General features: G+C 49.0%; 1 protein-coding gene across 2 annotated transcripts in view; it reads left to right on the plus strand.

Annotated features, from left to right (window-relative positions):
* FAM168A (family with sequence similarity 168 member A) overlaps window positions 1–17,827 on the plus strand; it is a 174,657-nt gene extending 156,830 nt beyond the window's left edge. For both annotated transcript variants that reach the window (XM_069471008.1, XM_069471009.1), the window contains 5 exons: window positions 456–581; window positions 7,564–7,706; window positions 9,718–9,892; window positions 11,240–11,370; window positions 12,085–17,827. In XM_069471008.1, the coding sequence (XP_069327109.1) occupies window positions 456–581; window positions 7,564–7,706; window positions 9,718–9,892; window positions 11,240–11,352 (557 nt within the window). In that variant the 3' untranslated portion in view covers window positions 11,353–11,370; window positions 12,085–17,827. The remainder of the gene's footprint in view (window positions 1–455; window positions 582–7,563; window positions 7,707–9,717; window positions 9,893–11,239; window positions 11,371–12,084) is intronic.
* Window positions 17,828–21,156: the final 3,329 nt, after the last annotated feature.

Genomic DNA, 21,156 nt, shown 5'->3' on the forward strand with positions numbered 1-21,156 from the left:
CAGCTTGTTAAATACACAGATGTATTAAATCTCCAGACAACAGAGATTCCAGACAATAAAGAATGCTTCGTTGATCTGGCCCACTGTACAGTCAAAGGCTCCCAAGTTGCTACATGTTAATGAGAAAGTGGCTGAGGAATATACCAGAGCCTTGGGCCACAATGTCAGTAGTAGGTGGCAGTATTCTTGGGCATCTTTGTGGTTTTAGTAATGGGTATAAAATCCTGACTCACTTCGTATAAGTTCAGATTTCCTTGGTTTAAAATCACTTGGAAGCACACATCACTCCTTCCAACCCACTCACCCACCTGAGAAAGGCTGAACCATCCTGTGTGTCTGAACAGGCCCCTTGGGTTATATGTTTCTGTGTAGCACAAGACCCTTGCTTTGTGTCTGTGATTGGTGGTACCCACTTCTTATTTCTGCCTAATTCCATTCTTGTGTCTTCCCTTAAGCAACTCTGCTGATGAAACAGGCCTGGCCACAGAACTCGTCTTCCTGTGGCACTGAAGGCACCTTCCACCTCCCAGTGGACACCGGGACCGAGAACCGAACTTACCAAGCATCCTCTGCGGCTTTCAGTAAATACAGCCTGTCTCCTCCTTTCCTTGTTCCCCTTGGTTGGGCTGATTTGTTTCTTAGGAAAAAAGGAAAGGGAACTTTTTTAAATGATATTTATAATGCAAACACTGTTTTAAGAGGTTCTCCTGCCTATGTAAAAAATTGGCCCTCCTCAATGAGGAAAGGTCATCCTTTCTGGTCATGCACCCAGCTTTGAGGGGACACAAAGCAGTGAGGGAGGGAGAGGGAAGTACTCACCTGGTCAGCAAGTTTGGTTAAGGAAAGACTACATTTGGGGGAAAGGACAGAGGGCACAGTTTGAAGGCCTGTGGGTCTTTGGACAGAGAAGGCTTCTCCCTTAGCACAGGGTTTCTTAACCTCAGCACTGTTGACATCTGAGCCAGATAATTCTTTGTTGTGGGGAGCTGTCCTGTGCATTGCAGGGTGTTTAACAGTATCCCTGGCCTCTACTAGATACCAGTAGCACAGCCTTACTGTGACAACCTAGAGTGTCTCTAAACATTGCTGAATGTCCCCTGGGGGACAAATATGCCCCCTGCATGAGAAACACTGCCTAGTGGAAGCTACACTGTGGGGGCAAGGTACATACGATGAGTCTTCCGGGAGGCCAGAAGCCAGCTGGTCACATTTGTCTTGAGGTTCAGTGGGGTAACTGACGCTATCACCTTCACATCTGATTTTTAACACAAAATGATTCCACTGGGAAATGAGGACCAACATTTAGAAATTACTGAGTGGCATTTTGACTCTGTAGAACTTTGTGTCTTGTTTGAGCTATCCAGTAGAGGAATGACTGACTTTGGATGTGGTGAGTGCTAATCTCTTAAGTTGTGCCAGGAGGGGCTGGACAAGCCCTCAGAGAGATGTTCCAGACGAGGCCTGAGAGTCTGTGGTTTCGTGAGTTATTAATCTACTAAGTAAGTAGATTAGAAGAATTCATTGTATTTTTTTTCCTTTCCCTTAAGACATCCATTGTCATTTTCTCCTTAGATTTCATTGCCTCTAGATGTCAACATTAGCTTAATGTTTATACATTATAACTGATCTTTTGGAGAATTTGCTTTCATGATCACCCTCTCATTTAATCTATACTACTCTCTATTAAGTTATTTGGGTGGATTTTCATCCCAGTTTGAAAGATGAGGCTCAGTGTCACCCAATCAGTGAGCAGCACAACTAGAAAAAGGTATCCCTCAGGTTAGGATTCTGTTACTGACTTTTTTCATGAGATTGATTTTACTCTTAAGAGAGGGATGTCAGCCATAAGGAGTTTTTACAGGTACCTCAGGTAGAATTGAATGAACATATGTAAGATTATGTATATAAATGGGCATATACATATTCTCTCTTACATCTACACATATGGATGTAGATACATACAGACACACCTGCTGTACTGTAGCAGAAAGAGACCTGGAGGGGAAACCCAAAGGCTTGGATTGTAGACTTGGTTGTATGTAACCTTGGATAATTCATGTCCATGCTTTGGACCTTGATTTTTTCAACTGTAAAATGAGGGAACTAGGTCATCTTTAGGTTCTCTGTAGCTATTAGACTCCTCGTTCTCTCACCTTGGTGACATGAACTCAGCATCCTGCACCCTAACAGAGATTTCCTCTCTAGCTGCCCTTGCCAGTAGCTGCCCAACGAGCCTTTGCTCATCTGCAAGGATAGGATACTCACTGCCTCCAGAGGCAATCCTTTCTGCAGTTAGAAAGTCTAAGAAGGCCCTACCTTCTACTATGTTGAAGTCTTCCTGAAGGCCCATTAAATGTGCAATAGCCATATCCCATTGTCCCCTCCCAGACAGGCCGTCATAGTCTCTGGAAAGGACCAAAATGTACCTCTCTCTTTTAATTAACTATTGTATAGACCTGTGCAATTTTTTAAATAGAGTTGGGATTGACTGACCAGCCCACACCCACAAGGTCCCTCTCAGCATTCAGATTTTGTGGCTTCTAGTGCCACAGAAAATTCAAGGCACTTTGACAATTTCAGTTCAATTTCACCAACACTTGCTAAGCCTGTTTGTAATTAGGTCTTTCTCCTACTTATTCATCATCCTCTTGTTCAGCTACCAACAAGGAGACTTAGGGGTCAAGGCAAGATTCAGACATAGAGCTTTGTTTTGTCCAGACATATAAATCTGATGATCAATAAACCAATTAGTCTAAAAGGCATCTGTGATGTGAGATCAATGCCTTTGGAGGTGGTAGGGGCTCTACAACTGAAAAAGATTTATAACAGTGAAGAAGGATTGAAGAGGAGGCTGAAAAGGTTTTATCTTGCTAATGTACATACTCTCTTTATTATCCTGTTTGATGCAGCCTAAAATTATGGTTAGGAACCTGAGAAAAAGAACAGGATGTCATAAACAAAGCCTCTTTTATAAGGCAGAGCTGGGACTTCTAGTGATTAAATTCCTTTTTTCTCTCATGATATTGCCTTTAGTGAACTGGGGACACAAAGGCCAGTATATCAAATGCCCAAGATTGGACTATAGACCTTTAACTCAGCAAGAGCTCTGTCCAGGACATGGTGAGCCCTGAATTCTGGGCTCAGCTCTGCACTGATGTGCTGTGCAATTTTGGGAAATTGCTGGTCTGGGCTCCAGGTTCTTCCTCTGAAAGGGAGAAGGCTGAATGCAAGCCTCTACTATCCTTAAGGCATAACATTCCAAAGCCCTAATTCTGTGACCTTCAGACTTAGAATTCCTTTCAGCATAGCTAGGCCTCCAGTGAGTGAATTGAGTCTAAGTTCATTTGGGTAAAATCTGTGAGATTTTTTGCAACAAGCCTAACAACTTCTTATATTTAGATGCATAAAGTAATAAACCTTGATTTTTGTGTTACCCAAGATAGCCCAGGCTATATAGCTCCAGGGGAATTTTCAGTGTTCCTTAAGAGTATCGACAGGATCGCCAGTCAGTTGTGCAAAGGTCTGTGTAGTGATTTTCTCATAAAAGTCTTTTGAAATACTCAGAGACTTGGAATGTCAACACTAGAAAGGCCCTCTGATTATCCAGTCCAAATGAGGATATTCCCTGAGAGAGGAATTGCCCTGACTCACTGACAGAGCCCAGGATGAGGGTCCTGGGGCGGCTTCTGCAGCCTCATGTAAGATCCTACTGACATAGATGGTAAATTTGAGGGCCGCTGTGGCTAGAGGAAGTAGCACTGAGTCCTGGGTCCCCACAAACAGTCCTTCTTTCAGCGTCTGTCTGTTGGTTATCTCATCTGTGAAATGTTTACATTGGTCTTAATGATCTGTAAGATCTCTCCTGGCTTTACAGTTCTGCCTCTCCCGTCTCACACTGTCTGGACAGAAAGGCAAGGCTTTCTTCTGCAGCATCATCTCTTTGGCTGCCAAGGGTGTTTTGGCTACTGATTTGTATTCTGAGTATGTGTGTGTGTCTCATTTCATAACATGAAAAAAGGGAAGCGTTCTCAGACAAGGTTATTCTTAGATATGGAAACCAAATTCTATTGCAGTTTCTTGGAGCCTTTTGATTTTCCTCAGAGGGACAGTCCCAACACTTTGTAAATGGTTGTCCTTGTGGCAGAGAGGGGGTAGTGCAGTTTCCCCGGGGAAGATAAAAATGCCAGAGCACATTCTCCAGGAGCATAAAGGAAAGTTGTCAGCGTCATTGGCTTGTTACTTTTAAAGAATCATAAAATCATGGCATTTTAAGCCATAAAATTTTAGCATCTTAGAATCCTGGAGTCTGTATTCTAAGCTGGAACAGACTATAGGAGTCATAGTTTAACTTTCTATCTCTTTAGTCTTTCAGACCAGTCTCTGCTGCATATTCTCAGGACAGGAAGCTTACCATCTTTCTGTACAGTGAGAGAGAGAAAATAGTAATAGCTAATCTTGATAAAGTACTTATGTCAGACACTGTTCCAAGTGTTCATTAGTTAATGTATTTATCGCAGGAACCTCATGGAGCAGGTACTCGTACTATCCCCGTTTACAGATGAGGAGACTGATATATTCTACAGTTATTAAATAGCAGAGGTGGGGTTGGACCCAGGCGGTCAATCTGTCTCCAGATGCTCGTGGCCACTGCTCTGTGCCGTAGCGCTTTCTGGATCTTCTGATTCAGCAGTGTCCTGCTCTCCTGCATAGAAAACAGTTGCTTCCTACTCTGGCAGGACTCTCTATACCTTGTTTTATTCCTTTACATCAGGGGTCGGCAAATTTTCCCGCAAAGGGCCAAATGATAACTATTATATTTTAGGCTTTCCAGGCCGTAATGGTCTGTGTCAAAACTATCATTGTAGCAAGAAAGTAGCTGTAGTTAAATATGTAAATGAATGAGCATGACCGCGTTACACTAAAACTTTATTTACCAAAACAAGCTGCAGTTACAAAAAGCCATGGCTGAAGTTTGCCTGTCCCAAATGTTAACAGTATGAATAAAAGATTCTGTGGTAAAATGAATTTGGGCAATAGTCCACATATCTCTATCTTAGAGATTCGCAGTTCACCCTATCATTTAAAAAACTTCTCAGGGTCAGTGTTACAGCTACAAATTCCAAATTCACTGGAAAACCCCTTTAAAAAAAACCAACTTCTCAGCATCATGGTATTAAAAAAAAAAAAAAACTATTTCTATTTTATATTGCTACTTCACAAACTTATGGAATTATAGAACTCTTTTCTTTGGCAAAACAATTAGTAAGACCCCTTGGAATTGATATAGTGTATGTACATTTAGGACATGTCCATCTTTGGTTTATCTATAAAACCCCTTTTGTTTTATAGATAAGTAACCTGTGTCTCCAAGGTGAAGTACCCTTCTAGATGTCTACAAGGCTAGACTTCCTGTCGTCCCCTACAGTATCTGCTTCTCATCTCATGATTAGCTCCACAATCCAGAAACTTTGAGGAATCTGCTCTAGACATCTCCCTCAACTGACTCACATTCCACTTCCAGTTAGTTTCTACTTCTTATCAATGTTACCTTCTCTTTAACATGTCCTTTCCACTCCATCCTCATCGCTACTTGTTTCCCAAGCATAATTGACCACAAAACTAGTATTTTTCGTGGAACAAACTGAGGATCTGCAGATGGAAAAATAAATGACACGATTCCAGGGGAGAGGACAAGACATCTTTTGTGGCAGCCGAACAGCAGCTCTCCTATCCTTCTGAGTCATCAGGAGCAAGGGGTGCCAAGCCAAAGCTGTGATGTAGACTGAGAGAGATCTGTGACATGTGGTAGCTTGCTTTTACTTGGGGTTAGAGTAGAGGAGACCCAGAGTCTTTACAACCATGGAATTTCAGTTTAGGAAGAGATCTTCATTCTTAGCCTCCTGATTTTACAAAGTGAGAAACTAAGGCTCAGAGACTTGACAGTGTCACCGCAAATTAGGGGGAAAGGTAGGACTGAAGGCTTAAAAGACTTTCACTTTCTAGGTCCCAGGATCTCCTTGTGTAAAATGAGAGGATTGGGGTCACTGGATCACTTGTGTTTGGTAGAATGATTCCATTTTGTGATTCTGTAAGGAGACAATCTTGTTCCGGAGTGAATCATATTTCAAGTTTTTCCTGTGAACATAGGCTCTGCCTCTCTTTTCCAGAGGATTCAAAGGGAGTAAAGTTTGTTTGCATGGCCAATTGTGAACCTGACTTTCTAGCTCCAGCTGTTTTCCATCCTACTGAGGCACAGACCTGGCCTGGCTTCCAGGGTGATGTGAATCTTTGTGATCCCTGACTTCACACCTTTTAAACAGAGGTGGCCCTGCCCCAGGCCCCAGCAGGAGGAAAAGACAGCTCTGTAAAGCAAAAATTTCAACATCCCAGAAGATGAGGATCTCTGAATGGTGTTTTATATGGGGTTTTCACCTTCAAACTCAGGGAGGAGGAAGGGGAATATGGTGGAGGGCAGTCTAGAAAGGGATAGAGATACAGGAGAAAAAGAAATGGAGCAAGAGTAGCAAGACAGAGAAAAACAGAAACAGCAGCAGAAGATACTCTGGGATGTTTAATTGAGAAGGAGAAAAGCAAGAAGATAGAGAGTAGCAATAAAGAGTTAGGGTCAGCCTGGACAACATAGCAAGTTTCCATCTCTACAAAAAAATTAAAAATTAGCTGGGCATGGTAGCACATGCCTGTAGTCCCAGCTACTTCAGAGGCTGAGGTGAGAGGATCACTCAAGCCCAGGAGTTCAAGCTGTGATCACTCCACTGCACTCTAACCTGGGCGACAGAGTAACACCCTGTCTCTAAAAAAAAAAGAAAGGAAAAAAAGTGAGTTTGTTGTTCGTTGAGGGGTGTCCATCCATGTGCACCTGCTTGTCTCAACACAGACAGCTCAGAATCCCAGGTTTTCAGAGCTGAAAAGGTCCCGTAAGAGACCATCTGGTTCCAGCCTCTTATTTTATAGATGCGAGCCCTGAGACCCAGAGAAATAAAAGATACCCAGGGCCGGGCATGGTGGCTCATGCCTGTAATCCCAGCACTCTGGGAGGCTGAGGCAGGAGGATCATTTGAGCGCAGAAGTTCGAGAACAGCCTGAGCAAGAGCGAGACCCCCATCTCTACTAAAAATAGAAAGAAATTATATGGAGAACTAAATACATATATATAAAAAAATTAGCCGGGCATGGTGGCACATGCTTATAGTCCCAGCTACTCGGGAAGCTGAGGCAGGAGGATCGCTTGAGCCCAGGAGTTTGAGGCTGCTGTGAGCTAGGCTGACATCAGGGCAATCTAGCCCAGGCAACAGAGTGAGACTCCATTTCAAAAAAAAAAAGGATGCCCAGAATTACACACGCAGCCCTGTGCACCAGGACGGAGGGTTATGCCTCCAGGACCAGGGCTCTCTGGGTAGAACCCTGTTCTTTCTCTGTTCTCATCTGTGTTTCCAGCCTGGATTCAGCCCATCCTTTTCTAGGGAGTCGTGACTGGGACCTTCTGCCTTCTAATAATGCTTTTCTGCCAACTAACTGGAAGTCTCTCTTATTGCCTTGGCACAGGATATACTGCGGGGACACCATACAAGGTCCCACCGACCCAGAGTAATACTGCTCCGCCCCCCTACTCCCCATCACCCAACCCCTATCAGACGGCCATGTATCCAATCAGAAGTGCCTACCCCCAGCAGAATCTCTATGCCCAGGTAGGTACATATGGAAGCCTGGGCCCATGTGTTCTGCAGGTAGAGGAGCCTCCGGCTGGGATGGGGTGTGGTGGAGTTGGGTGGAGTGGGGTGAGGAAGAGAGGGAAGGAGAGGAGAGTTCATGGCTCTGGCCAGCCATCACTGTGTAATATTCCTGCAGTCTGCTCACTCCCTCACTCCACCTCAGTTCCCCAAGGGGTGAGGCACAAAGTCATTTAGATTAACAGAGTCCAGAATGTCAGAGGGGCAAGGGCCCTTAGAGATCATCTAGCTTAAGTCCTTTGGTAAACAAGTGGGGAAGCTGAGACCCAAGAGGGGAATGACTTCTCCAAGGTCACACAGTGAGCTATTGGTTGAGTCAGGATGAAACCCTATGTGTCTTGGTCCTCTCTGCCTAACCCCAACATCTACCCTTCCTTGATAAAGTCTATGAGACTAGTGGGGAGGACACAAGTACCCAGCCTCTACCACCATTGTGTGACCTTGGGCAAGTTATTCTGTCTGTGCCTTAGTGCCCCGGTCTGTGCTCTTTTAGCTGGTAGTATGTGCACTCTGAGGCGACTGGCATGAGACAGGGACTGTGTGAGGCTCTGGTGCACCCATGGCACATTCTTCTGCAGTGACAACTCTAAATGAGGTGTAAGTGGTGAAGAAAACGCTTTTTTAGTTTAAAAAACTGCTGTATTGTAGAGTAAAAGGCAAAACTTAAAAAAATAAAATAAAACAAGAGGTTTGAGATCAGTTTTTCTCATTTTGCTTTGGATTATGTTCTCAGACCTCTGGGGTTACGAACCCACATTCTGAGGCTCTTGTTATTTAGTAGAAACTTTTGAGGATTTCTGAATTAAGATGATTTTAGGGGCCCTTGTCTACTCCCCCCAGAAGTCAGCAGGCCTGTGGACTGTGGCAGCAGGAAGCAGGAATTTAGGCAGTGAGAAGTCACCTCAGACCACTGTCTCCATCCTCACCTTTTTGCTTAAAGCAAAATAGGTAGTAAGAGACATCTTGGGAAATGCTATCCATTTGTGACTTTTTTTTTTAATATATAAAGTGCCAGCATTTGCACCAGATAATAATACCACTAATAACCCTTCAGTGCATGCACATGGTGCCCTGGAGTTCACCAGCTTCATTCACATGCTTAGTAACTGATCCATTGTAGTCCCTACCTTTAAACTTTAGGCAGTTTCGGCTGGGCGTGGTGGCTCACGCCTGTAATCCTAGCATTCAGGGAGGCCAAGGCAGGATGATTGCTTGCAGCCAGGAGTTCGAGACCAGCCTGAGCAACAAGTGAGACCCCATCTCTACAACAACTAGAAAAAATCAGCCAGGTGCTGTGGCATGCCTGTAGTCCCAGCTATTCAGGAGACTGAGGCAGGAGGATCGCTTGAGCTCAGGAGTTCAAGACCAGTCTGAGGAAGAGCGAGACCCTGTCTCTAATAAAAATAGAAAAATTAGCCAGGCATCGTGGTGCGTGCCTATAGTCCCAGCTACTCAGGAGGCTGAGGCAGGAGGATTGCTTGAGCCCAGGAATTTGAGGTTGCTGTGAGCTAGGCTGATGCCACGGTGCTCTAGCCAGAGTAACAGAGCGAGACACTATCTCAAAAACAAAACAAAACAAAACAAAAAAAACTCACACACAAAAAAATTAGGCAGTATATAAAAAGTACATTGCAATAAAATATAAACATTTTAAAATGCTAAAACCAGGATTAAGGGAGTAAAGCTCTTATCCCATTAGATCATCATAGCAGTCTTAGAAGCAAGGCAGGACAGAGTTAGAGCCTTATTTTTCAGACCAGAAGCTGAGCCCAGCACTGAACTGACCACAGTCATGTAGGAACCAGAAGCAGTGCCCCAGCTGGGGCCCAGACCTTGTGTCCTGGGGCCAGTGCTTCTCTCATCCCATCCCTTAGGGTCTGGGAAGACAGAGACTCCCCTTCCCTCTGCTCCTCTCCACATCCCGCGCACCTCTCCAAAAGCTTGTGTGACCTCAGCCTCTTTCCTCCAGGGAGCCTACTACACACAGCCGGTGTATGCTGCCCAGCCCCATGTCATCCACCACACCACGGTCGTCCAGCCCAACAGCATTCCTTCCGCCATCTACCCGGCTCCTGTTGCTGCTCCCAGGACCAATGGCGTGGCCATGGGCATGGTGGCGGGCACCACCATGGCAATGTCAGCAGGTGAGGGCAACATCTGCATCATTGTCCATCCCTCTTCTCCAGGAACTCATGATGGAGTGGAGAACACAGTCATGGAATCAACAGCTGGGGCTTTGGGAACCGGGAGGAAGGACCCTCTAAATCTGTCTGCAGGGATGAGATTTCACCAACAAGGGCATATTGAGCTGGGCCGTAGGGGGCAGACAGAGGCTAACCAGAGAAGTGAAAGAGGGAGGGGCAATACAGGCAGGAAGAACTTGAATAAGGCTTGTTCACAGAATGGAAAGGGTCCAGGGCTCCTAGGAAATCGGGGTTTGGGTTAGAAGGGTGGCTGGAGCGCTGGCAAAGATAAGATGGTGAAAAGTCTTGAATGCTTTTTGGTAACGGAACTCACAAAGGGGGTTAAACGGGAGGGATGTGGTTGGGTTTAAACATTCTCTGGCTGCAGGGCGGAGGCAGGATTAGAAGGGGAGAGCTGGAAGCAAGTAGGTCGGCGAGGAGCCTGTCAGTGTAGTTTAGGGGAGAGATGATGACGCTAGGACTCCAGCAGCAGCAGGGGGCCCGGAAAAGAGGGCGCAGGGGCAATGCACTTCGCAGGCGGCGGGAGCTTAAGGACTATCCAGTGATTCACTGCAAGGGATGAGAGAAGCGGGAGTCCCTGAGGACCCCTCCCTTGTTTCTGGCTTATGCCAAAATTTAGGGAAGAGCAGATTTAAGGATGTCTTTAGGTGAGTTGATACCTACTGAGTAATGTGGGCATTTCTATGAAGAGCATGAGAAGACAAGAGGGCTACGAATAACTTATAGAGACCCAACTTTTAAAGAACCAGCTGGGCCATGCTCCGAGGGAAGAAAGTGCAAGGGGTAGAGTGGCATTTGGATTTTATTCTGCCCCTAATGGAAGGGCATTGTTGAGGCCTCTTGCTCCTGAGATTGAATCAGCAAGCTGTGGGATCTCTGCTCAGTGCCAGGCTGGTGGTTCTGGTCCTGGGGACTGGATAGCAGTAAATCAGACCAGAGGCCTGCCCTTAAGGACCACCAGGTTAGACTGGGAAATACACCCACAGACACCAACAGTTACTACTCAGTGTGATATCTGTGCAACAAGAGAAACGCACAAAGACAAGTAAAAGGAGGCCTCCAAAGAAGAGTGGTTGATTCTGTCTTCAAGCAGCAGCAGAGGTTCCCCTAAGCAGGTGAAGCCTGGCAAGGTGGAGAAGGGCGGACGGTGGTTCCCCAGGCAGGCGAGGGAGACAGGGGAGCGCAGGCAGCGGGAGCAGCCACGCGGAAGCCCGTGGCTTCATCCTCTTCATCCCTGCGCCCTGGTACGGCCTTGTCGGGTTCACTCTTCTCTCTCTGGATGCTCAGGTACCCTGCTGACTACACCCCAGCACACCGCAATTGGGGCACACCCTGTCTCCATGCCCACGTACAGGGCCCAAGGAACCCCTGCGTACAGCTACGTGCCCCCGCACTGGTAAAGCCTGCAGCCCATCCAAGTGAGTGGGGCCGGGGTGGGAGAGCAGGGAGGGGGATACACATAGGAACTGCCCCAAAGCCCCCAGTCTGGAGTGCAGGTGTCGGCAGCGGCAGGTGACAGTTTTCAAGTTATCAGTTGCTTTCCTGCTCCAAGGTCTGTAATATCATTCTTAGTAATAGTTGTCACTTTACATGTTATCTCATAATCCTTGCAGTAGCTCTGTGAAATAAGAATCTCTGTTTTACAGATAAATATGTAGTTCAACATTACTTAGCTTGTAAAAACTAAGTGAGTACTTAAACTCCAGTCCTCTAGTACCAAATTCTGTATTCTTTACCTTACGGTCTTCAGACTTAACTGTGGGCCCCATTCTTCAAATGAAATCTCACCTAAATTGGATGTTAGCTTTGGTTGGAGACCTTGGGCTGACTCAGCCGAACGGCGTCCTTACTGCTCTCAGCAGCTTCTGAGGCAGCGCCATGAACTGCAGGGCTCCAGGGATGTCACTTTGAAATCCGCTGCCCCGCCGCCCCATCCACCTGCCTTCTGCCTCCTCCAGGGAGGGCTTCTTGGCGCTGGAGCACAGTAACTTCCATGGGCGGGAAGCAAGCAGCTCCACTGGGAACGCACAGAGTGCTCCATTTAGGGCCCCCAGGTTGAGGGGAAGGGGTCCCGAAACTTCAGGTGGCCCCTGGAATGTCACTGTCACTAATGGCTTTCCCTCCCCCCCCAGATCTGGAGTCACACATTGTATGCAACTACTCAAGTCTTACACCGGTGCTGGAGCAGTTCCCTAGCAGCACCACCTCTATTTGCAAGAAAAGACAACGGAAGTGCAAGGGTCACTTTATGCATCTTTAATGGTTTTGGTTTTTATTTTTTGGTTTTTGTAAAAGCTGCTTTTTCTAATCTCCTGCCTCTCCCCCACCGTCCCCTTCTTAGCCGCTGCCCTTCTAGCTCTATCCCCTCCTCCTACCTGACCAGGCCACAGTCCTCTCTGCCCTTCTTTTCTTCCCTAAGCATCCTGTCCCCAGGGATCCCCGTCTCGTGGCACGCAGAGAGTGGGGTTTATTGCAATGGTTCAGCTGAAGTCTCAGTTTTATATGAGGAACATAAACAGATGTGGCCCTCGGTCTAGGGTAGGAACTCAGAGCTGTTGAGCAGGCCACATCTCTAGGGAATTGTTCTTTTTTTGTTTTTCCTTAAGCAAGATTAATTCAGGACATTACCATGTCCTGACACAAATGAAACGTCTTCTGAGAACCATCGCAACAGACCAAGAACAAAACCACCTGATTATGTAGGAGTGGCATTAGCAGCTTAATACCCCAGGCTGAGAACCTGGGGAAACCAGAGTCTTTCTTTGGGAGAATTTGGGGGGTGGAGGGAGGGCACTATCGGGAAGGAGAGGGAAGGGGAGAGGTGCTTGCCTGACAGCTTTGGTTTGAAATAAGGTTTTTGGCCAAATTGTCTGGGCCTGGACCTTCTGATTTGCACAGTGATGTTAACTGACCTGGCACTTCCTCAAAAGGTGATTTTTGACCTCAGACCTGCCAAGCAGCTGCAGTGTGGTGGGACCCAGCATCCTGAGGCCTTGGAAGGCCAGGTGCCCTGTGTAATCCAGACCTTGGCCTCCGAACTGTCACGAACCCACTCTGATGAGGAGCTTTCTCCTGATTAGAGTGGGAATCTAGGGCATTTCTCTCCCTTTCGCTTCTGCCCTTCCCAGTGCCAAGGCTCACCCGTCTGTAGGGCTGGCAGGCAGGCCAAGCTCTTGGTTACCTTGTGCCACTCATGGCCAAAGTGAAGGAACCACATTCCAGGTGGGTGCTGGCGGCTCTGAAGGTCAGGATAGTGAAGGAAAAGCAATAGCAATAAACATTTCATAGACTCATGGAACTGAAGGGACCTTAGCAATCATCTCATCCATTCCCCTATTTGACAGATGAGGAAACTGAGGCCCAGAGAAGAGGAAAAGAGTTCCCCAGACCTCGCAGTAAATTAGCATTAAATGCAGCCTTCCTACCTAGTGGCATGTTGCCTACAAAAATTTACCTAGGGATGGATCGGCTTGGTTTTGTAAAAATTAGGTCAGCAGCGCCCACACCTGGTGAGCTCTGGAACAGTCTCTGGGCTCTTGTTTCTGCTCTTTTCCTCCACGGACTCCAAAGGCGGGGGTCGAAGACCAGGCAGAGGCCACATGGGGGCAAATGGCAGGAACAGAAATTGCAAATGAAGAAATAGCATTTGGAAATTCTGTGAAGACATCTGGAACTTTCGTCCTGTGCCTGACTTCACCTCTAGGAAACGGAGCAGGTGGGCTGGCCGAAAAGGAGAGGCCATGCTTTTAGGACAGTAGCGCCTCATCCTGAGAGGAGAGGAAGAGGAGGAGTGGGAGTCACCAGGAAAGGAGGACGAGGACGAGGATGAGGCCCAGGAGACATAGGCTCATCTGGGAGCAGAGGGACCCCTGGGACAAGGAGGCCCCTGCTAGTCTCAGCCAGGAGCCTGGATCGCCCAGCACCACCCTCCTGCACCCAGCACCTGGCTGGGCCGGCAGCCCCTCTGGGCATAGGGCAGGAATATTTTACTATACAAAATGGGATCATTGACAACATTTGGGACTTTTAAATAACTATTTTTATTTTAAATTCATGCAAACTTGGATATACCCTTCCCCCTACCTCCCATGTCTCCCTAAACGAGGAAAAGTATCAGGAAGCCCTTGGGCTGGAAGGACCTCAGAAGCTCTCTAGCTGCTCCCAGGAGGGCAAAGCCCATCAGCATCCTTGTCCCAGAGCCAGGAGTTTGGGGCCCACCTTCCTGGGCTTCCAGGGAACTTCAGGACCAGTGAGAAAAAATCCTACTGCTCTAAATCATCTGTTCTGGGGTGCTGATGAGGTTTCATTTTAAAACCACAGAGTTTTCCAGTGTTAATCCATTTTTGCAAATACCTCCCACCCTCTTTGGTTTTGTAAAGGTGGGTGAAGGTTGTTCTAGATCATGTTATGCGTGTTTGAAAAATGCCAAAATAATAATAATGATAATAATAGGAAACCTTTGCATTTGTCAGGTGCATCACAGATTTCAAGGCTCTTCACAGCCTTTAATTTACAGGCCCTGAGAGAGACAGGGTCAGAGTTATTACACCCGAGTGACAAATGAGGAGCCAGCTTACAGAAGGAAAGGGACAGACCACAGCAGAACGCTGGTCTCCTGCCAGGCTTCCCCAAATCCTGCTGCCTCCAGGTGGGCTGGCGTAGAATCACAGAGAGGAGGAAAGAAAAGAAGGAAACCGAGGAATGACCTTGTAACTTTTGTTCTTTCTACACCATTAAGTAAAATTAACATCTGGACCTCACAGTTCATAGAGCAGTTTCAAATATATCATCTGTTTTAACCCTGTGAGATAGAGATTATTCCTCCCATTTGATCCATGAGGAAACCGAGGCTCAGAAAAGTGTCTGGCTAATAAGTGACAGAGCTACGCTAATTCTAGGCTTTCACCTCTTTCCCCTCCAGTCTGACCCCACCTAGGCTCATGTACTGAAGCATCTGTGCTCTGCACGCTTTCTTACCCCTGGGTAATTCAAGAGCAAAGGGGGGCCTCAAGGTGGAAGTAAGGCACTGACAGGCTGTGGTCCGGAAGAGCCCAGGCCCAGCACCCCTTTTCAGCATGAGCACGAGCCCCAGTTCAGCTGGCCTCACCCTCTTGCTTTGACGGAGATCCACAAGCCCGGCCAAGCTTGGTGAGTCACTGCAAAGGGACTGAGCCCAGCAGAGCAGGGGCGGCCGGGTGTCTTTGGCAGGATGACCACAGCTTTTGGTAAGGTCACAGGTGTCTGGTGGAAGGTGCCATAGGTATTATCCAAAGATTCTGGATGTCCCAGTGGTCAAGCTGGACAGAAGATCAGAGCTGGGAGGGCCCTCTCATTGTGGGAAGGCAAGCAAGCCAGAGAGGACAAGGGATGTGTCTGTGTGACATAGTGAACTCTAGCACTGGCACCAGCATGCAAACCCCTACCCGTTCCCCCTGCCTCTCCCCAGGTGCAACACCGTGGTGGCCAGTGTCGGGGGTACAGGTGGTTCCGGTCACCAGCCCACCCTCTTGGCTTCCCCCACTTCTACCTTACTCCCCCTCCTCACCGGCCTGGGACCCAGGAATTTTGAGTCTAGAAGCTGGATTGCCCCCAGATAGTGAAAGCCTGAAATATAATCTTTTGCCACGTGTTGAAAAAAATACATATTTAATTTCTTCCCCATGAGATAGAACAGTTGCCGTTGCTTCCCTTCCTTTCCTGGCAATGACCCTAAAGTGCATATTCCCTTCCCTGAATATTCAGCAGGAACACACACACCTGTCCAGAGCTTTTTTGATGTGCAAGGTACTCTGACATGGATTGCCAAAATCCAAATTTTATAGTTGCAAAAGCTAAGGCTCAGAAGGCTTAAGGACTTGCCAAGGTCACACAGCTAATAAGGGAAAGAGCCAAATTTTAACTCTTCAAATCTGCTCTTTCTGCTGCCACCTGCTGGGTCTCTGAGTGGCAAGCATGAAGGCAGGGGCTGCCTGTCTGTCCCCAAACAGAAGACGACTTTATGGAGACCTGGGAAGCTCAGTCCCCTCAGCTGAGCAGATTTTTATGAATTCTTGCTTTAGACGGGGCCTGTGGGGACCCAGAGGCAGACCAGCTGGCAGCACAGGGCGAATGAGAATTTGCAACAAAGGCTTAACTTTGACAAAACACTTTGGGGTCACGTTGCCCAGGATGCTCCAGACGTGTTCAAGGGCAGATGAGGCACCTTTCTATTGAAAGACCCATGTCCCTGGGAAGCCTGTGCATCCCGGCTTTCTGAGCCCTGAGAATCTGCCCACTGCCCAGATCCAGTGAGTTGGCACTTCAGGGGGACCCAGTGTAGCCCTGAAAAGCCAAAAGCATATGGACTGGAGCCCCTGGACTTGCTTTTCCCACGGGTGAGAACTGGGACCTAGAGACTCTTGAGCCTGTAGGCTCCATGCATACTAATCCTTACCCCTGGCCACCCAAATTGTTCCGAATTTGAGGTATCCCACTCCCAGAGATGTGGGGTACTTCTTTGGAGGGCTTGCTTTGTTCTGAATGGCTTTGAGACATAAATCCTATGGAGCATAAAAGTAGGACAGGCCCCTTGGTCACTAAGTTCTAGCATCCTCATTGTGCAGACAGGACTCATCCAGGGTTCTGGTGACGCACTGCATGTCAGATTCCTCAGCCGTGCCCTGGGCCCTGTGGTCTTCATCACAGCATTCTGGCTGGCCCGGTCATTTCTGCATCACCACGGCATTCCTCCTCAGCTGCAGCTGAGTGAAGTATGTGGAAGCGCCGTCCTCTCATCCCACTGGTGAGCAGCCCCAGCTTGCCAAGCTTGAGAATCAGGGGCAGGTTGTGTAGTGGACGGGACAGATGGGAAGCAGGCTTCCTGTCACTGTGCAGCCCCAGGGCCAGACCCCCACGCACAGTGGAGGAACCCTGCCTGGCTAACTGGTCAGATTCCACACCCGAGCCTCTGAGCGCTCAGGCTCCCATGGGCATGCCAGGCTGGCTGCAGGGTTTGTCCTTAACTTGTCCATGTCCCCCTCTCCTAGAAAACTCCTTGTCTCTGAAATTAGGCATTACATGGTTCCAGGGCCCAGCCTTCAAAATTCCTGGCAGGCCAACTTCAACATTCCATGGCCAACCTTGTCTGAGCCAGACTTGGGTCCCACTCCCTCAGTTTCTCCAGTGGGTATTTTCTATCTTGCATGCTGTTGAGTCCAACCCAAAGGCCAACTGACTGGCTGCCACAAAGCCAGAAAGGGACCCGACAGCACTTGCTTCCCTGTGGCTGCATCGATGGTCCTGGATATCCTTGCTGTGGCAGTGAGGCCCTGTTCCCATTCCAGCCCTGGCAGGGGAGATTTTCCTTCCTGAAGAGAACCGATATAACAGCTCTGCAGATAAGTACCAGCCCATGGGAATCAAATGGGTGAAATCAGCTTTGGGCCTGACCCCAGCAAGACCAGCATCTCCAGGCTCCAGCCTTCTTCCTCAGGCCTAAGAGAGTCAGGGAAAGGGTGGGACTGGCCAAGAAACCTCCTGGGCCCAGCCAGACTGTCCGGATCTTTGGTGTAACTCAAGCTCCTCCTTACCCACGGGTAGGTAAGGCCAGGCCTCTAGCAACGTGGAGTTGTCTGTACTGATCATTAAGGGCCCAAGGGCCTGTCCCCATGCTGACTTCGAGGCATCTGCATCCCTGTTTCATATCACATGACAGAGAAACCTGTTCTCATAGCATGTAACATCCCTGTGAAGAGAGCGTTGTATATGATTTTGTATTTTTTAATTCATTTTAATCTACAGGTTGGAATCTAATTTTTAAATTTTATTGGAACTCACATTTTAAAAAGAAATAAACATTTAAAATAATAATAATAATAATAATAAACCTTTGACCGGTGTCTTCCAAGTAGTTTAATCAAAGATTTATAGGTGTTTCCAAAACACAGCCTGGAGTGTAAAGATTGGAAAGCCCCACGGCCTCGCTTGTGCGTATGACGTGTAAATCTGGTTTTGTTTTGTTGTTCTGGATTCTTTTGGGTTTTTGTTTCGTTTTGTTTTGAAGATCAGATAGTGATCACTCTGAAAGATTGAAGCCAAGAATTTGTAACTATGATATTTACTGTAAGCTGTAGAACATTCAATAACTATTAAAAAAAAAAAAAGTTTCCAAAAAAAAAAAAATGTCCAGGTGACCAGACTGAGTGGTTTTTGGGGAAGGGAGCAGAAGACCACGCTCTGGGCTGAGTCGCCTGGGCTTCTCAGGTTGATTCTAGTCAAGACAAACCTGTGCCGCATCTCATCGCAGACGCAGCCGGGGCCTGCCCTCGGGGTCTCAGGTGACGGGGAGCTATGAAGTGGCACCTTTAGCACCTGGACTGAGTTGTGTGACACAGAGCCCAGTGAGGCCATTAAGACCTGATATCTGGTGAGCTGTCGGCACAATAAAGCTGACATCTATTGAGTGCCTACTGTGTGGCTGGCACACGCTACTCACTAGTTCCTGTAATCCTCACAAGTCGATGTGAGTAAGCCCAGCAGTTAGCCCCATCTGAGCCGGCGGGGGCAGCTAAGGAGGGTGAGAACCTTGGCCAAGGGTACAGAGCTGGTGAGGGGCAGAGTTGGAACTCGCCCTTGGTCTGGCTCCGTAGCCCAGGCAAGTAAGCCCCATGTTCTGCCCATCTCAGAGGAAGCAAAGCCTGAGCTTTCTTAAAGGGTGGATTTATCAGAAACCAAGGGGGACAGTTAAGGGAAGCCATGTGGTCTCCACCCAAACAACCATCAAGTGCTGTCAGTTCTGCCTCCTAAACATCGGAATCTCTTCTCTCCCCTCTGGGCAAAGCCACTGCCCTACTCCAGGCTCGGGCTTCTCTCCTGCGTTATCCGTCCGGCATTCCTTCCCGGGCCTGGCCCCTACAGTCCATGCTCCATGTGCCCATAGCCACACCGCCAAGAATTCAACCCCCTCAACTGGAGAGAAAACGGGCCGAAAGAGGCCAAGCAACTTGGCTCACACTGCAGCTGGAATTAAAACTCAGGACTCCTTACTCTCCATGGCCTCCCTCCAAACCTCACCCCCTGCCTCTGCCCAGCCTTCCCTCCTGTCCTTGACCCAAACCCAACATGAAACCCACCCACCGCGGGGGAGGAGAGGGTACCTCTGGCCACAGGCGTTGCTGGGGCTGTGTCACAGCAGTCAGTTTCTCCGGTGCCAGCCTCTCCCAGAGGCTCCAGGTCACAGTGGCAGGGCTGAGGGCCAGGAACAGATGGGGAGGTGGAGCCTTGGGCCCCAGCCCCCACCATTCTAGCCCTGGGGGTGGAGGGTGAGTGGAGTGAGAGGTAAGCTCAGAACGCCCCCTCAGTGGCCAGCCCAGAGCCCCACCCTGACCCCAGCTCCCACTTCTGCCAGTGGCCTGGGCCTATCTTGAGCTCAAGAGCTGACAGGGCTGCAGGGACCGGACAAGCCAGGAAAGCTTCCAGGTGAGGGTGTGAGCCCTCAAGACCAAGGACAGCAGACACACCCCTACGTGATACCTCAGCTCTTCATCCCACCCTTTTTGGAGCTGGCCTCAACACCCCAAAGGACAGGTGAAGAAACTGAAGCCAGGGCCATACCTTTCTCACCTTTCAGCAGGCAGAAAATTGGGGTTGGGGCACAGTGCTTACTGCGATGGAGGTGTTCTCACCTGGCCCGGGAAGCCTGGACCCGGCCTCGGTCTCCACCCTGGCTCGCATCTATATGGCTTCTCCCAAGGAGGGCGGGCAGGTTGGGGAGAGGGCATCTGGGCGCCACAGGCCAGCCTTCCCTGGGGAAGGAGGCTGAGGCCTGAGAGTCTGTCCCAGTGTGGTGATGTGCCACCCAAGTCCTGGGTGAAGTGGGTGGTTTGGCTGGCTAACGGTCAGCCTAGTTGGAGAAGCCAAACCCTGAGATGCAGCTGAACAGCTGGCAAATGGGGACCCCAAGTGGGTGTGACAGCCCCAGGGAACACGTCCTTGGGAGCCCGGGGGATGCCTGCTAGTCCCCTACAATTGACACCCTGTCCTAGACTTTGGCAACCTTTACTGTTGCAGAAAATTCCTCTTGATGCCCAGCCTCCCTGTCTCCTTCCTTCCTCTCTCCTAGTGCAGGCAAAACCTTGTCTCCTGTGTCCTCAGAGGTGCCCGTATCCTTCTCATGGCCACCTGAGAAGCCCCGGAGAGAAGCCTGTGCCCCAGGTACCCAGGGAGAAGCAGGGAGAGGTTGGATCCCAAAGCACATCTGCCCCAGGGCAGGAGTTTTCTCTGTAGCTGCTCGGCCAGGCCCCCACCTTGGCTCCTGCCAGGAGAAAGGCCCCGGCCCTCTGCGAAGCCAGCCCTCCTGCAGCCCCAACACGGCCGGCCACGCACTGCCTCCCCAGGTTCCGTCAAGGGTCACTTTCTAGTTCTTCATCCTCTCTGTGAGATGGCCATTAGCATTTAAATATGTCCCCTCTTCCATCTTTAAACAAATACCAAACACCAGTAAGACACCAAATTAACTAAAAACCAGTCCCTCCCCAGAACCTAAGGCCCCGCCAGCCACGGCCTGGCATAGTCAGGCTTCTGCAGGGAGCAGTCCACTTGGACCTTGCCCTGCTCTCACCACTCCCTTGAGATGATGCCCACCAAGTGCCTATGTCCATGCACCAGGGCATGCAGCCCTCCCTGCTCCCACCCTCCCCTGGCTGCAAGGACACTGCCCTCTCCTGGTTTACTGCCGCCTCCCTGGCAGTGCTCTCTGCCCTGCCCTGGATCAGCCCAAGATCTGCCCTGGGCCCTTCCCCAGGGTGTGCTCCCTCCAGGCCCAGTGCCCACCTGAGTCCTTGCAGATATTCTTGTCAGCCAGGTCTGTCTCTTCAGAGCTCCAGGCCTTCACATCCAGATGCCTCAGGACATCCGCCAGGGCTGTGTCAGAGGTGCCCCGGGGCTGCTCCGCCTGTTGCCCCACCAGCTGGCCCTAATCCTTGACCCACAAGCCCATTACCAACCCCCGGCAGTTCTGCCCTAGGAATCTGTTGGACCCATCTGTCTCTCCGCCTCTTGCCTGGGTGGCTGCAGCAGCTTGCTCGGGTACCCCTGCTCCCGTCCGTCGCTCCTCTGCCCTCCACACTGTGACCAAGAGGGAGCTGGTGAATGGTGCTCCCCACTCCCTGAATGCTTTGGAGGCTCCCTGGCATCCTTTGCATAAGGCTTGTGTGCCCACCCTCTGC

The sequence above is a fragment of the Eulemur rufifrons genome, chromosome 6 (genome assembly GCF_041146395.1).
Source record: "Eulemur rufifrons isolate Redbay chromosome 6, OSU_ERuf_1, whole genome shotgun sequence".
Lineage (NCBI taxonomy): Eukaryota > Metazoa > Chordata > Mammalia > Primates > Lemuridae > Eulemur > Eulemur rufifrons.